This window comes from Periplaneta americana, chromosome 3 (assembly GCF_040183065.1).
Source record: "Periplaneta americana isolate PAMFEO1 chromosome 3, P.americana_PAMFEO1_priV1, whole genome shotgun sequence".
Classification (NCBI taxonomy): Eukaryota; Metazoa; Arthropoda; class Insecta; order Blattodea; family Blattidae; genus Periplaneta; species Periplaneta americana.
Genome location: NC_091119.1, coordinates 44,839,478 through 44,853,283, shown reverse-complemented (window position 1 = coordinate 44,853,283; position 13,806 = coordinate 44,839,478). Strand labels below are relative to the sequence as shown.

Genomic DNA, 13,806 nt, shown 5'->3' with positions numbered 1-13,806 from the left:
TAGATATATTGGTCCTCTGAGTGAGGTTCTGGTTGATATGTACATCTATTATCAGGTAGTACATCTCACTTGACGATATGTGTCAGAGGAAGAACAAGCCCGAGAAAATGTTGAGTCGAAGAACAATTAGTTTGTATGCATCTAAAGTCTGACTAATGCAATTTGTAGCTAGTGGGCGATGTATGCATGGAGGGGGAAAGGAACTGGCCACCCTACCACATTACCTCCTGGCCTAGTTGCCTTATACTGTAAGTGGTGCCTTCAGACCTGTCTTCGGACAGTTGACTAAACAAATATAGATATATTGAGTGGGTCTTATTTCATTATTATTATTATTATTATTATTATTATTATTATTATTATATGAACGTTACACGATGCAGAACTGCACACATTGTATTCTTCACCTGACATAATTAGGAACATTAAATCCAGGTTAAGGGTGTTTGAGAATAAGGTGCTTAGGAAAATATTTGGAGAATGGAGAAAGCTACACAACACAGAACTACATGCATTGTATTCTTCACCTGACATAATTAGGAACATTCAATCCAGACGTTTGAGATGGGGAGGGCATGTAGAACGCATGAGCGAATCCAGAAAGTTAGTTGGGAGGCCAGAGGGGAAAAAAACCTTTGGGGAGGCCGAGACGTAGATGGGAAGATAATATTAAAATGGATTTGAGGGAGGTGGGATATGATGATAGAGAATGGATTAATCTTGCACAGGATAGAGACCTATGGCGGGCTTATGTGAGGGCGGCAATGAACCTCCGGGTTCCTTAAAAGCCAGTAAGTAATCCAGACGTTTGAGATGGGCAGGGCATGTAGCACTTATGGGCGAATCTAGAAATGCATATAGAGTGTTAGTTGGGAGGCCGGAGGGAAAAAGACCTTTAGGGTTTCCGAGATGTAGATGGGAGGATAATATTAAAATGGATTTGAGGGAGGTGGGATATGATAGAGAGCGGATTAATCTTGCACAGGATAGGGACCGATGGCGGGCTTATGTGAGGGCGGCATTGAACCTGCGGGTTTCTTAAAAGCCATTTGTAAGTAAATAAGTGAGAGTGTACTTTCACGGTGAAAGTCACCGAAGTTTAACCATAATTTCGAAAAAAAAAAACAGGGAAATTTTACTGAAGGAGGAGAATTTTGTTAGCTTTGGAGGGAAAGTTCTAAGTGTCTATTGTGGCGACACTGAATTTGTGTTCGTAGATCATATATATGATCTAGGTAGCAGTGAGCTTAATGCCTTCTCGATCTAGATCACAATGGCAGTGGCTCACTGGTTCGTAGTAAGATTGAATAGGTTAGGGACGTTCACGGGGTACAACAAAAACTTTGTGTAATACATTTTAAATTAACAATGGGTCCGCATAAGGTAAACAACAAAGATGCGAGTCACTCGAAAGGTGATACTAAAGAGCGGAGAAAGGAAAGGAAGGAGTGGAAGGAAATGAAGCTGTTGAAACGCGCGAAATTACAGAATGACGAAAAGATAGTTTCAGAGGAATCCAATGAAAACTTGAAAATTAAAGTTCCCGAGCTTTCTACGTTAAGCATAGCAGTACCAGGTTCCATCCTTGACAATGCGCAATCTCCAGAACTCCGTACATATCTTGCTGGGCAAATAGCAAGAGCAGCTTGTGTTTTTAAAGTCCATGAGGTAAGAAGTTTATGATCATTGTTAATGCTTTCTCACGTAGAATTTTAGTTTTGGTTGAAGAATTTGGTGGGTGTAACTTGAGTGGGGTGTAAGCAGCATTGCGACACAGTATGTACAGTGATCCGAAAATACGAAAAAAATAGGTGAAACTTAGAGATTGCCTTGAAATATATTATTTTCATACTGCGTGTTGCAATCTATTAACAAGCAAATGTTGTTTTTTGGATGGCTTTAAACGTTGGCCTACCTTGCTAATAGGATAATCGGAATTGCCATTTTCCTCTTTCGATTTTTCTTATCTCCTCCCCCCCCCCCCCAAGATGGGAATTCTGTTGCAATTCTAGTATATTCTGCTGCTTACACAAGTAAACGGTATCGCTAAAGGAAATAATTACGTTCATATATTTGTTTCTTGAACCTCTTCCGACGTCTGGGAGAAAGGCAGCAGAAATGTCCTCTGATGCATGTAGAAGCACCTTGCGCACTGATACTGGCATGTATGTCAGGGATACTCGTGTTCAAAGTACGCAATATGTAGAACATACTCTTCATAATCTCTCTCATTGACGACATAGTCACATGACAGGATTCTAAGAATTGTAAATCCTTTAATTAAGCATTAATTAACTGCTGTAATTGATGGAGCTTGATGTGCATTGTAAAAAATGATCGATCCGTCGTCCTGTCATTTGTTGTACAATACCCCCATTTTAACCTAGCGTGCTGGCCTTCCATCCAGGCAGCCCAGGTTCGATTCACGGCCAGGTCGTGATGGAATTTGTGGTGGACAAAGCAAACTTTGCAGAGGGGTTTTCTCGGGGTATTCCCGTTTAACTCTGTCATTCTCCTAACACCACCTCCCCCCTCATTTCATCTTATCTGCAATCGTACTGGCAACCTCGCCACTAAAAGTCTCCTTTCGTATTGCAATATAGAGATAAGAAGTCAACATACTCGCGTACGTGTACTGCCTCGCGCTCCCTTCTTTAGCTACAACATTGCAATGTGGATTGCATCGTTCAGTGGTTTGAAATGAGTGGTTTTTAAATTAAATTTACACGAAAACCTTCCACGTTATTGAAATACGACAGAGGGATAAACGATTCTTTATATTAGAGTTTCTATCGATATGGACAAAAATCACGATCCAATTCGCAATAGTTACCTAATAAGAGGGTGTTAAACATTTGGGGGGGGGGGGGAACCACATTTTTTTCTGAGAAGACTATGAACTTTCTACACCAATTTGGTATTACAGTTTTTGTTACATATAACATGAGCTATTCGCTCTAAAAATCTGCAGGGTTATTTCACTTGTACCCTGTATATAGAGGATTAGGTACACTAAAAATGCAAAGTTAATTTATGTGAAGAAAAACATGTAAATACAACTTCTTCTTCTTCTTCTTAGCGACAATATGTAAGTTGGAAAATGGCATACTACTCTTTGGTCTAATTTTAAATTACAAACTATAAATCATATTTATAAACCTTTGATTACGTCCATAAAATTTCAGTAAAATGTCTTATTTTGAAATGTCATAACAGACGCCAGATTCAAACACATTGCTACCTTTCGCAGACTTCGGAGCTATTATTTGTTAAGAGTTGAAGAGTGGGAGATGAAACAGCAAGGGGAAGAATGGTAGTGATATGAATGCTTAGCCTACATTATGTGATGCAATAGCGATACTATTCGTTAACAGATATATGCAGATTTCATCAGTTGCTGATAATCTCCTCTTGTGCTTAGGAAATGAGAAGTTAAGCTAGTATTAATTACAGTTCTTATTAGAGTAAGAAATTATGAACAGTTACTTTATTAAAGTACCTAATTAGTATCCATTAATTTCCATGTGCATATTGTTATTAATGTTTTTGGCATGAGTAATTATAATAAAATCAGCAGTCACAGTCAGAAAGTCATGCCTTCTTTCCTCTAGGGGTTGCAGTATTATAACCACTTTACTCTGTGCTTGTTGGTTGTACGACTTTCAAAGGAGACCTAAGTGCAAAAAAATGGAAAGGATGTAAATACCATGTTTCAACACTGTTAATTTTATGTACAGTTATGGGCAGCTATAAGAGAAATAAAAAGTGTTAGTTATGATCATTCAAACAAAGAACAGCAGTCCACATCTGTGGAGTAATGGTCAGTGCGTCCAGCCGTGAAACCAGATGGCCCGTGTTCGATTCCCGGTCGGGGAAAGTGACCTGGTTGAGGTTTTTTCCGGGGTTTTCCCTCAACCCAATATGAGCAAATGCTGGGTAACTTTCGGTGCTGAACCCCGGACTCATTTCACTGGCATTATCACCTTCATCTCATTCAGACACTAAATAACCTAAGATGTTGATAAAGCATCGTAAAATAACCTACTAAAAAAAAAAAAGAACAGCATCTTTATTTCGGTTATGTTGTGTTTGCTTGTTCTCAGTAAACAACTTAATATTTTACAATTCATGTTGGAAAATGTTCAGCTAAGCCTCGTGTTAATAACATATATCAAAATATGATTATTTATTTCGTCAAAATGGCTTAAGCATTGAATTACATATTGATTAAATAGGATGTAACACATCTATATTTTCTTTCATATGTAATTCAATGCTTAAGCCATTTTGACGGAATAAATAATTAATCATATTTTGATATATGTTATTAACTTAATAATTGTTAACCTTTGGACGCAATAGCCTGTATTTTTAATGAAAGCTTCAAAGATAAGTAAAGTAAGAGGCTATTCCTTACTATTGAAGTCTTAACAATTTCTTGAAAACATTTCTTTCACGAGCAATGTATACCCTCTTCTATGCAGATTGTTGTCTTTGATGACTTGGGCAACAAGAACATTGCCGACAAGGCTATGGAGGAGGATGACAATGAGGGTAAGACTGTGAGACGCTGCTGCGTGCAGTTGGCCAGGATTCTGCAGTACTTGGAATGCCCCCAGTACCTCCGCAAGTACTTCTTCCCTCTCCACAAGGACTTGCAATATGCAGGCCTCCTAAATCCACTTGATACTCCGCACCACCTGAGACAGAATGATGAATTTGCCTTCCGGTAAGATTTAATGCATTCAATGCGTTACACTGTAAATGTTTTATATGGATACAACTTGTATTATTGCAGATTGAGAAGAAGTGTATATGTATTTTGCAGAGGGCTGTCTCAAGAACAGCTACCATCTGGATTAATTTTCCTTTTGCTTGTTATTTATTGTGAATGACAAGTTTTGCTTTCATTACACCTATAATTCGCATAATTTTAATATGTTTAATCAACAGATCCAGTGAGGGATTGAGCAAACTAGAATTGTTTCTGCAATTTCTACAACTAAGTTTGTCATAGAGACATGAGATATTCTGACAGTTTTTCATGTTATCAAATGAAAACAGAAATCATAACAGTTACGAACATTGTAATAAAAGTTAAAATACCAGTACTGGTACCTCATTCTCTTACGAACTGAATGATTCTGTTCTTTGCACTACCCATTTCTTTGCTCCATGATTCTGTGTTTTGCACCACTTTCTGTTGATTGCTCCTCTTCTGGCTTTATAATCCGCTCTACTGTTCATTGTCATTAAAAATTATCTTTCCAGTTGCAAACTTTAATAACTTTCGTTAAATAACACTCAGGTACATGAAAGTAGCGTCAAATGAAAGGGAAACTCAAACATTTTGCATTGGTTGGTACAGCTGCGAATGTCATAAAAGAACAAAAATGGCAGGTGATTATATTAAGTATTTATCGAGCCTTAAGAAGTGCATAACATTATCACCAGCGAATGACAAGACACACACGTTTAATTGTAGCTGACCTACAACGTGATTGGCTGCCAGAAATAAGAGCGACTGGACTATAAATTGGATACAATTGAACAAACTTATGTATTGTGTGATAAATCATTTTTGTAGTATTCAGCCAAGCAATCATTAGTGAACTATACCCAGGCCATTGTAACCTTGCACCTAACAGCTTTGCATAATGTTGGTAATGACAGAGGAGATGTTGCCACAGTGACCACTTACTACAGAACAGCAGACTTAACTTACGTCGAGTTTGCTATTCCCCTGCGTTAATTCAAATGATAATTGTTACTTCGGAATATGTATGGTGAGACTTTCTTGTGTTAAATTTCAACGTACCTCATTTACATGTTTCGACCTATTTATGGGTCATCTTCAGAACTGGTCGTTGTTGGTTTTGGCACCACTTGTTCTGTTTTCTGTGAGGGTGTGTTCCTGTGGTATAGCGTAGAGTCAAAGAGTGTGTGTGTTTTGAAGTTGAGTTGTGTGTTGAGAATTTCGTTGGGGTGTGTTTTTGTATATTTCATATTGTTCTAGTGTGTTTAGTTTCTAGATTTTTGGTTGGATGTGTAGTATTTCCATGTCTGTGTTGTCTCTGTGGGTGTGGTTAGCACAACACAAACAAGCTGCATTCCGAACAATGGTACACAGACTACTCAACATACCCATGAACCAACAAGATTACAACGAAGAGCTAAACACAATCAAATACATAGCACAAGAAAACGGATACAACCCTAACATAATAGACAACATAATACGTAAGACAAAACATAATCACAAAAAAACATAAGAATACAACACAAACACAAAAAATACATCACACTAACATACGAAAACAAAAACACACACAAAATTGCAATCTCATTCAAGAAATTAAATTACAACATCTCAACACACAAACAAATATAACCACACAGGCGTATACAAACTAAAATGTAACACCTGCAACAACTTCTACATAGGACAGACAGGCAGATCGTTTCAAACACGTTACAAAGAACACATCACAGCCATAACAAAATTACAAAACACCTCCACATATGCAGAACACATCAAAAATGCTAACCACACCCACAGAAACATCAACACAGACATGGAAATACTACACATCCAACCAAAAAGTCAGAAACTAAACACACTAGAACAATATGAAATATACAGACACACAAAAAAACACTGCAACGAAATTCTCAAAACACAACTCAACTTCAAAAAACACACACACACACACACACTCTCTCTCTTTGATTCTACACTATACCACAGGAACACACCCCTCACAGGAAACAGAACAAGTGGCGCCAAGACCAACAACGACCAGTTCTGAAGATGACCCATAAATAGGTCGAAACATGTAAACGAGTTACGTTGAAATTTAACATAGGGAAGTCTTACCATACATATTCCGAAGTGATACAGTGTTGAAACTAGTGTAATCGAGATGTATGGATAATTATTATGTAACTCTATTCTTTATTGTTTTCCTCTTGAAGCCTAAAGTTTTTGATGTCCACTGTATTCTGATTATTAAAGGAAGGATTCTCACTAGGTGAGTAATCATTTTATGAATGACTTCTTCTTCTCTCTCTCTTTTTTTTTTTTTTTTTTTTTTTTTGCGCGACATTTCACAGCAGTACTACAAATTATTCATACCTGACTTTATCACTAACACATAAATTATGCACATAATAGTACGAGGAATACTATGTAACATAAGCATGTAGCAAACCGACAACACAGCAGTGCTGTGTGTGGCAGTATGAGCATCTGATAGAAACTGCTACATTTGGTTCAGAAGGTCACCATACAGAATCCTTCAGTTTTTTCATAGGAAGGGTTGCCAACCCAAATAACTGTCAACTGCAAGGTTACAACGACCTGGATATAATGACTTATTCATTTTGAAAATTCGACCCAAACAGTAGTGAATAATCATACATCACCAGGTGGTGTCACATGCAAAGTATTATAATGAAATGAAGTAGTCATGATTACATGTATATGAAGTTGGTTTCGAATGTTTGTGAAAATGTATACCGCTGTATTAAATGCAATTTTAAATTCTGCTTAACATTAGTTCAATTTAACAGTCATCCTTGTTTACAAAGAATAAGAAATAGAAACCATTAACTTCATTGTTAAACTTGACTGTCACAGATTGAATTTTTTATAGCAAGCAAAATGAATAATGCAGAAATATGCAACTTTATTTGCTCGAAAGTTATTGGGGGATACACTCCCTCCCCCATCAACAGACGCCTATGATATACTAATTCCATCATGTTGCAAATCACTTCTGGTAATCCAACTTCCTTAGTTGAGTCTCTAATCCTATTTTTTTTTGTCCTTCCAGTGCTGCTTCGTCCTTACGAAAGTACTATGATATAAATTATTTAATAATGTTCTTTCTTTCCTCTTTCTTCTGTAAGCAAGCTGAGGCATTGTAGCATTAAATATAACGTATTTTAACAGCAGCAGCCTGTGTGTTATTCATAATTTTCACATGAATATAAAAGAATTCTGCTAGGAGCTTTCCAGAACAGTGTTTTATACATGCCAATATCTGTTTGCAATGAAGGGCTACATTCATCTGTGTGAATCAATTCCAGGGAAGGTGTGACAACCAACTTGCCAGCCAAAGCTGGCAAAGGTATTGTGAACTGTGGACTCCTCCATGATGTGATAGTGAATAAAAGTCTACCACCAGGGATGCGTGTAACTGTGAGACTTCTTCCCCAACGTGAAGGCTCAAAAAAGCTTCATGGTGAAATAGTGCCGCCATCCTGCCCATCTGTTGAGACTGGAACGTATTGGGGCTACACAGTGCGCATTGCTCAGTCGCTGTGTGAGGTGTTCTCACAGTCCCCATATGTGGGTGGTTATGACCTCACAATCGGGACCTCTGAAAGGGGAGACAAAGTGGACTTACTTGCACATAACAGTCTGCAATACCATCACGTGATTGTAGTGTTTGGAGGACTGCAGGGATTGGAGGCTGCATTGGATAATGATGAGGTGCTGACAGTGGATGACCCTGCTCTTCTGTTTGACCATTACCTCAACACATGTCCTGAGCAGGGTTCACGAACCATTAGAACTGAAGAGGCTGTCCTCATCAGCCTTGCAGAATTACGAACTAAGTTGCTTCCAAAGCATAGTTGCACTACGTAACAGGAAAGATCAATGTGTTTCATAAAAATATATGTATATTTTTCAGTTCTTGTGTCAAGCATTTTAACATATATAAGAGATCTTCAAAATGTTTATTGAAATGTATAAATTTAGATATATTGTCTTATTTTATATTATCTTTCAAGCTGACATTTCTGAATCTGTCCTTCTACAATATCCCTCATCGTTGCTATGACTTTTCCTGGGTCCTCTGCTCCTATCACTGCTGTTCCAGACACAATCATGTTGGCACCTGCCTGCAAAGAAAGGAAGAAAAAGTAACTCAAGCACAAAGCAACCCTGTTTGTGATGTAGGTCTTTTTCGGACATTTGCAGGTTCTACATCACAGTGTTCAGTAATATGAACACACTCTTTTGAGTCAAACACAAAGAGTTAGTTAAGAGTTAAGATTTTTTCCAGAAATCAGCTTTCTGGAAAAAATCTTAATCCTTCGAAATGGAATGACTTCTTATCACCAATCTCTATAATTTTTATCACCATTCTCTATCTATAATGAGTTCAAATTTATGCACATTAATTACACTGGCCTGCGAAATAAAACTTTTTTATACCGTTTCAAATGTGAGAGGTGACTTTAGGGTTTAATTTCGACTGCTAAATTGAATGGTACGTCCATCTTTTTTATCATGTAAGATTTTCTTACAAATCACAAAAATAATGCTAAAAAGTTGATTTTTAGTGTAATAAAGAGCATTGTATAAGAGATTCAGGGGATGTGAAAGAGAGAAGGAGTGGTTTGTTTTGCGGAAATATATGCATGCACGAAGTATCACTCGTATGAGCTGAAATTATTCATCTTTTGCTACAATTGTATCATTACTGTAATTATGACTAGACAGATATATAGCTGGAAGTAATGTAATTGTGCTGATTTTATTATTCCTTGGATAGAGTACTACAAAAAAATTCTAATATATTAGTCCAAAATTAATTCTGTTCTCAGAAAAAAATGTTTTCCTAAATATTAACACTTTTACTTTATATTAGGTAATGATGTTTCTATTACGCAACTAGTCGCGTAATGTGAACCACACATTAAATTAAATGGAATTGATTTTATTTATTATAAAAATTAATTCTAAACATGTCTACATTTTTTCTTGGAACACCAATCTTCAAATTTTTTTATATTCCACTTCATATCTTATGAGGGATTTCGATGCAGAATTTTCAATATCTGAATCCTCATTTGAACTCATATTAACACTGTTTGTTAAACAAACAAACTTTGTTTATTTCTTCTAGTATTGCTATTCTTTTACAAACAAAAACCTATCGTGTTCAAAGCTAATAAAACAAACGAATCACCTCTTGTAGGAAGAAATTAATAATAATACAATCACCTCTCCACAAAAGTCATGTTCAATACTAATAAAAATACAATTATTTTTATTAAAAAATTAATTTTTTATCAAAATGGATAAAACATATGATATACTTATCATAACTTTATATTACAGTATTACTGGTTATCAAACTCGGCCGGTCTCATTTGATAACTTTCCAATCTCGTATTGTAATATATGATACTCATATCATAAATAACTAGGCCATTAACAACAGAAATTAAGGCTTTTATGTGTTGATGCCTATCTGATATTGTGAAAAAAAAAAAAAGTTTTATTACACACCTATGTATAGTAGACCTATGTATATGAGGAAATGTTGAGAGAATATTCGTTCTTCATTTTTCTATATACACTTTTAACACTTGCATATTACTGATTAACTTTCCAACTTCTTTACTGTATTAATATTTTCAGGAATTTATCTGGCAACTAGTTTCGAAGTGTTGTTCTTCACTGTCCATTTATTATTGTCATTGAATGTAATTAGTTACCACTGCCACCGGGTATTTACCCATTCGCAGTGTGAATAAATACACATAGCCTAGAGGACAATGACTAGGCTACGGACAGTGGAGAACAACACTTCGAAACTAGTCATCAGGAAAATTTCTAAATATTAACACACTAAAGAAGTTGGAAAGTTTATCAGAGAATATTCGTTGTAATTTTATCTATTAAGTTTTCTGACAAGGTTGATTTGTGTGTCCCCTCCTCCCTCTTTTATCCCCCCTCCCTCCCAATGTTATACAAGATATGAAGCTCAGCCTCTTCACAGATACAAAGAATAAACGTGAATCATCTACAATACATTTTAATCTCCCAGCAGATGTAGGCTTAAGTGAACAATGCAATTTCTGACAGAGCACCCCTTGCTAGTGTAAAAGAATGTACTTAGACTTTTAACTTATACCTACATAAAAAAAGGAACAGATGCGTTATAGGACCCATACCATGTAAATATAGCTGCAAATCTGCAGAAAAAATTTTATTAAATGATTAAATAACATTATTCAAGCAATCGGGAGGTTGAGCAACACTAAACGAAATAATCTGGTTGTCATTTACTTACATTGAGATACTATCAAAGAGACTATTACAATCAATTCTTCTCTCATAATGAGCGAATTTTATTCGTATTTAGCATTTAAAGAATTAACGAGAGTATAAAGTATGCACTAATAATAATTGTTACCTTCCCAGAAATTGTGTGTTGCATATTTCCTCATTGTAAGTCTAGTTAGAAAACTAAGAATCCACTTTATTTTAAAGAAATGTATACAAAATTATGGCGGCAGGTAGCTCAGTTGGTAGAGCAGCTGGCTACGGACTGGAAGTTCCGGGGTTCGATCCCAGGTGGTGACAGGATTTTTTCTCGTTGCCAAACTTTCAGAACGGCCCCGAGGTTCACTCAGCCTCCTATAAAATTGAGTACCAGGTCTTTCCCGGGGGTAAAAGGCGGTCAGAGCATGGTGCCGACCACACCACCTCATTCTAGTGCCGAGGTCATGGAAAGCATGGGGCTCTACCTCCATGCCCCCCCAAGTGCCTTCATGGCATGTTACGGGGATACCTTTGCCTTTATATAAAATTATATATTAGCAAACTACCGCCATGGTGGCTTAGTGCTAGATCGCTGGACTTGTATAAGCCTGAATTTATAATGTGTTGGGCAAGCCTATGGTCCAGGTAACACAGATGTTTTCTCCAGCTCTCCCTGTGACAAGCCAACAATTCTCCATTATTCATTACATTCATCACGAGTGTTGTGTGTTTCTGTCGAACTAAGTGGGGAGAGAAGGAGGAGATTTAGCAAACTGCTTTCATTGGGAAGAACCTCTGTTATCAAAGAGATGTGTTGGATGGGCAGCTATTATACAAACTTCACATTATATGGTACCAAATATTTTATCTTTGCTTTAATTTGGATCACTGTTTAGGATATAAATGCAAAAGAATTATACAGGCTGTAGCTGTCTCTAGTCACTGCGTCATGTAAGAACTTATGTAACATCCTCTTTTGGGTTTTTCCTGGGTAAGATTTAAGCTTTCATAAAAGCTCAGAATCAACTTAGGGATTCCACATTTGATATCCTCAGGTGTTGTAACTGCCTTTCATATATATATATATATATATATATATATATATATATATCAGTCACTGTTTAACAAATGGCAGTTGTGGCTCAGAATGTAACAAGTAGGCCTATTTTAGAAAACTTCTTTAATTCGAAGCAATAATTTATTTAAAGAAAGCAAGCAAGAAGGAAACAGCGACCAACGAATTTCGTCAAAAAATTTCACAGTCGAATAAACATTGATTCCTTGTGCATACTTTCTACTGCAATTAATTCTTTAAGTACTAAATACGAGTAAAACTCATTCATTGTGACAAAAGACTAACTTATGTACATGGACATCCCATAAATAATTGCTCTATAGGTGTGAGTGAAGATTGATACATTTCCGTAATAATCTATTAATGATCTTTTTGTAGATGCACAACATTTTCTAAATCCTAAACAGGTATAAAATATGTCGGGCAATTTTTATTTATACCTCAGCACAAGCTTGAATTGTAGTTGGCCCAACGCCACCATCAACTTCGATATCTAAATCAGGATAATTCTGTCGCAGCCACTGTACTTTCTCCATCATGTCTTTCATGAACTTCTGTCCGCCAAATCCCGGTTCCACCGTCATAATTAGAATCATATCGGCCTGGTCGATGTACTGCTGAACTGCTTCTACTCCAGTACCTGGCTTGAGAGCTAGCCCCACCTGTAGCATATGATCTTTCAATTATGAATACGTGATGTAGTACAAAAATAATGAGAAATGTATCTTCAGTCCAATACGATGTTCAATACAGTAGCAGTCTGAACCTAAACGTTTTTAGTAGGGAGAAATGCGACTTACTTTCATTCCTGCTTCTCTCACTTTACGACATACAAACGGAACATCATTACAGGGTTCTACGTGAAAAGTGTATTGGTCAACGCCAGCATCAGCCATTGGTTCAATCCACTGAAAACAAGTTTTGCGTTGGACAATTTTCTGTAACAAACTTCAGAGGCTACATAAACCGATGAAACTATGAAAAATGTTATACTTACCTGTTCTGGTTTGGACACCATCATATGTGTTTCAAAAAAAGCATCCGCAATTTTTTTTCTTAAACATTTAACAACTGGATGCCCGAATGTTATGTTTGGGACGAAATGTCCATCCATGACATCCAAATGTAAGTAATCTGCTCCGCTGTCCAAGAGTCTTTGGGATTCATTATGAAGTTCAGCTAGATCAGCATTTAAGACTGACGGCCCGATTTTACAACTCACGCCTGTTTTCGCCATTATAACCTTCTCCGACGACCGCAGAGATGTCAATTGTCAGGTTATGTAGGTTATCGTTATAGTAAATCCATATACCTTGGGTTATCGTCGTAAGCTTCACGCCTTCCCGTGCGCACGCATTTGACGCAGAATCCGCAATACTACAGTTTTTTGTTATCGATACAAGTACCGTAATCGACGAGTTAACTCGTTGACCGTAATAGTATTTGGCTTTATGACTTTTATCAAAATTTATTTCATTGTTATTTCTATAATACAATAAGCATTTTACACAAATAAACACAGTCCCTTTATCTCCTTACGCTATGGTCAGATTGAAGTTTCTTCGTATGTAGTTGACGCTTACGCTTAATTTGTTAGTTTTCGTAATTCGTATATTATTTCCCGCGCTTTTGAATAATTATCCAGTTATAATGCGTGATATATATC

The 13,806-nt window shown here is 36.7% G+C and overlaps 2 protein-coding genes across 3 annotated transcripts; one reads left to right on the top strand and one right to left on the bottom strand.

Moving 5' to 3' along the window:
- The first annotated feature begins 1,241 nt into the window (after window positions 1-1,241).
- On the top strand, window positions 1,242-8,780 carry LOC138695980 (putative methyltransferase C9orf114). 2 transcript variants are annotated; one of them, XM_069820415.1, is made up of 3 exons: window positions 1,242-1,668; window positions 4,485-4,729; window positions 8,092-8,780. In XM_069820415.1, the coding sequence occupies exons 1-3, from the start codon at window positions 1,369-1,371 to the stop codon at window positions 8,651-8,653; spliced, it is 1,107 nt and encodes a 368-aa protein (XP_069676516.1). In that variant the 5' UTR covers window positions 1,242-1,368; the 3' UTR covers window positions 8,654-8,780. The 2 variants fall into 2 exon arrangements, with proteins under 2 accessions (XP_069676516.1, XP_069676517.1); XM_069820416.1 differs by having other exon boundaries at window positions 1,274-1,290.
- On the bottom strand, window positions 8,671-13,702 carry Rpe (ribulose-phosphate 3-epimerase). The gene is made up of 4 exons (XM_069820418.1): window positions 13,138-13,702; window positions 12,941-13,048; window positions 12,581-12,802; window positions 8,671-8,910 (listed from the first exon to the last, which is right to left on the bottom strand). Exons 1-4 carry the CDS (start codon window positions 13,375-13,377, stop codon window positions 8,788-8,790), a joined length of 693 nt encoding a protein of 230 aa, XP_069676519.1. The 5' UTR covers window positions 13,378-13,702; the 3' UTR covers window positions 8,671-8,787.
- Between the last annotated feature and the right edge of the window lie 104 nt (window positions 13,703-13,806).

Coding starts and splice junctions, on each gene's coding strand:
- LOC138695980 (XM_069820415.1), top strand. CDS start 1,369: ATGGGTCCGCATAAGGTAAACAACAAAGATGCGAGTCACTCGAAAGGT. Junction 1,669..4,484: donor GTGTTTTTAAAGTCCATGAG/GTAAGAAGTTTA, acceptor TCTTCTATGCAG/ATTGTTGTCTTTGATGACTT. Junction 4,730..8,091: donor AATGATGAATTTGCCTTCCG/GTAAGATTTAAT, acceptor AATCAATTCCAG/GGAAGGTGTGACAACCAACT.
- Rpe (XM_069820418.1), bottom strand. CDS start 13,377: ATGGCGAAAACAGGCGTGAGTTGTAAAATCGGGCCGTCAGTCTTAAAT. Junction 13,049..13,137: donor TGGTGTCCAAACCAGAACAG/GTAAGTATAACA, acceptor ACTTGTTTTCAG/TGGATTGAACCAATGGCTGA. Junction 8,911..12,580: donor CAATTCAAGCTTGTGCTGAG/GTATAAATAAAA, acceptor CTTTCTTTGCAG/GCAGGTGCCAACATGATTGT.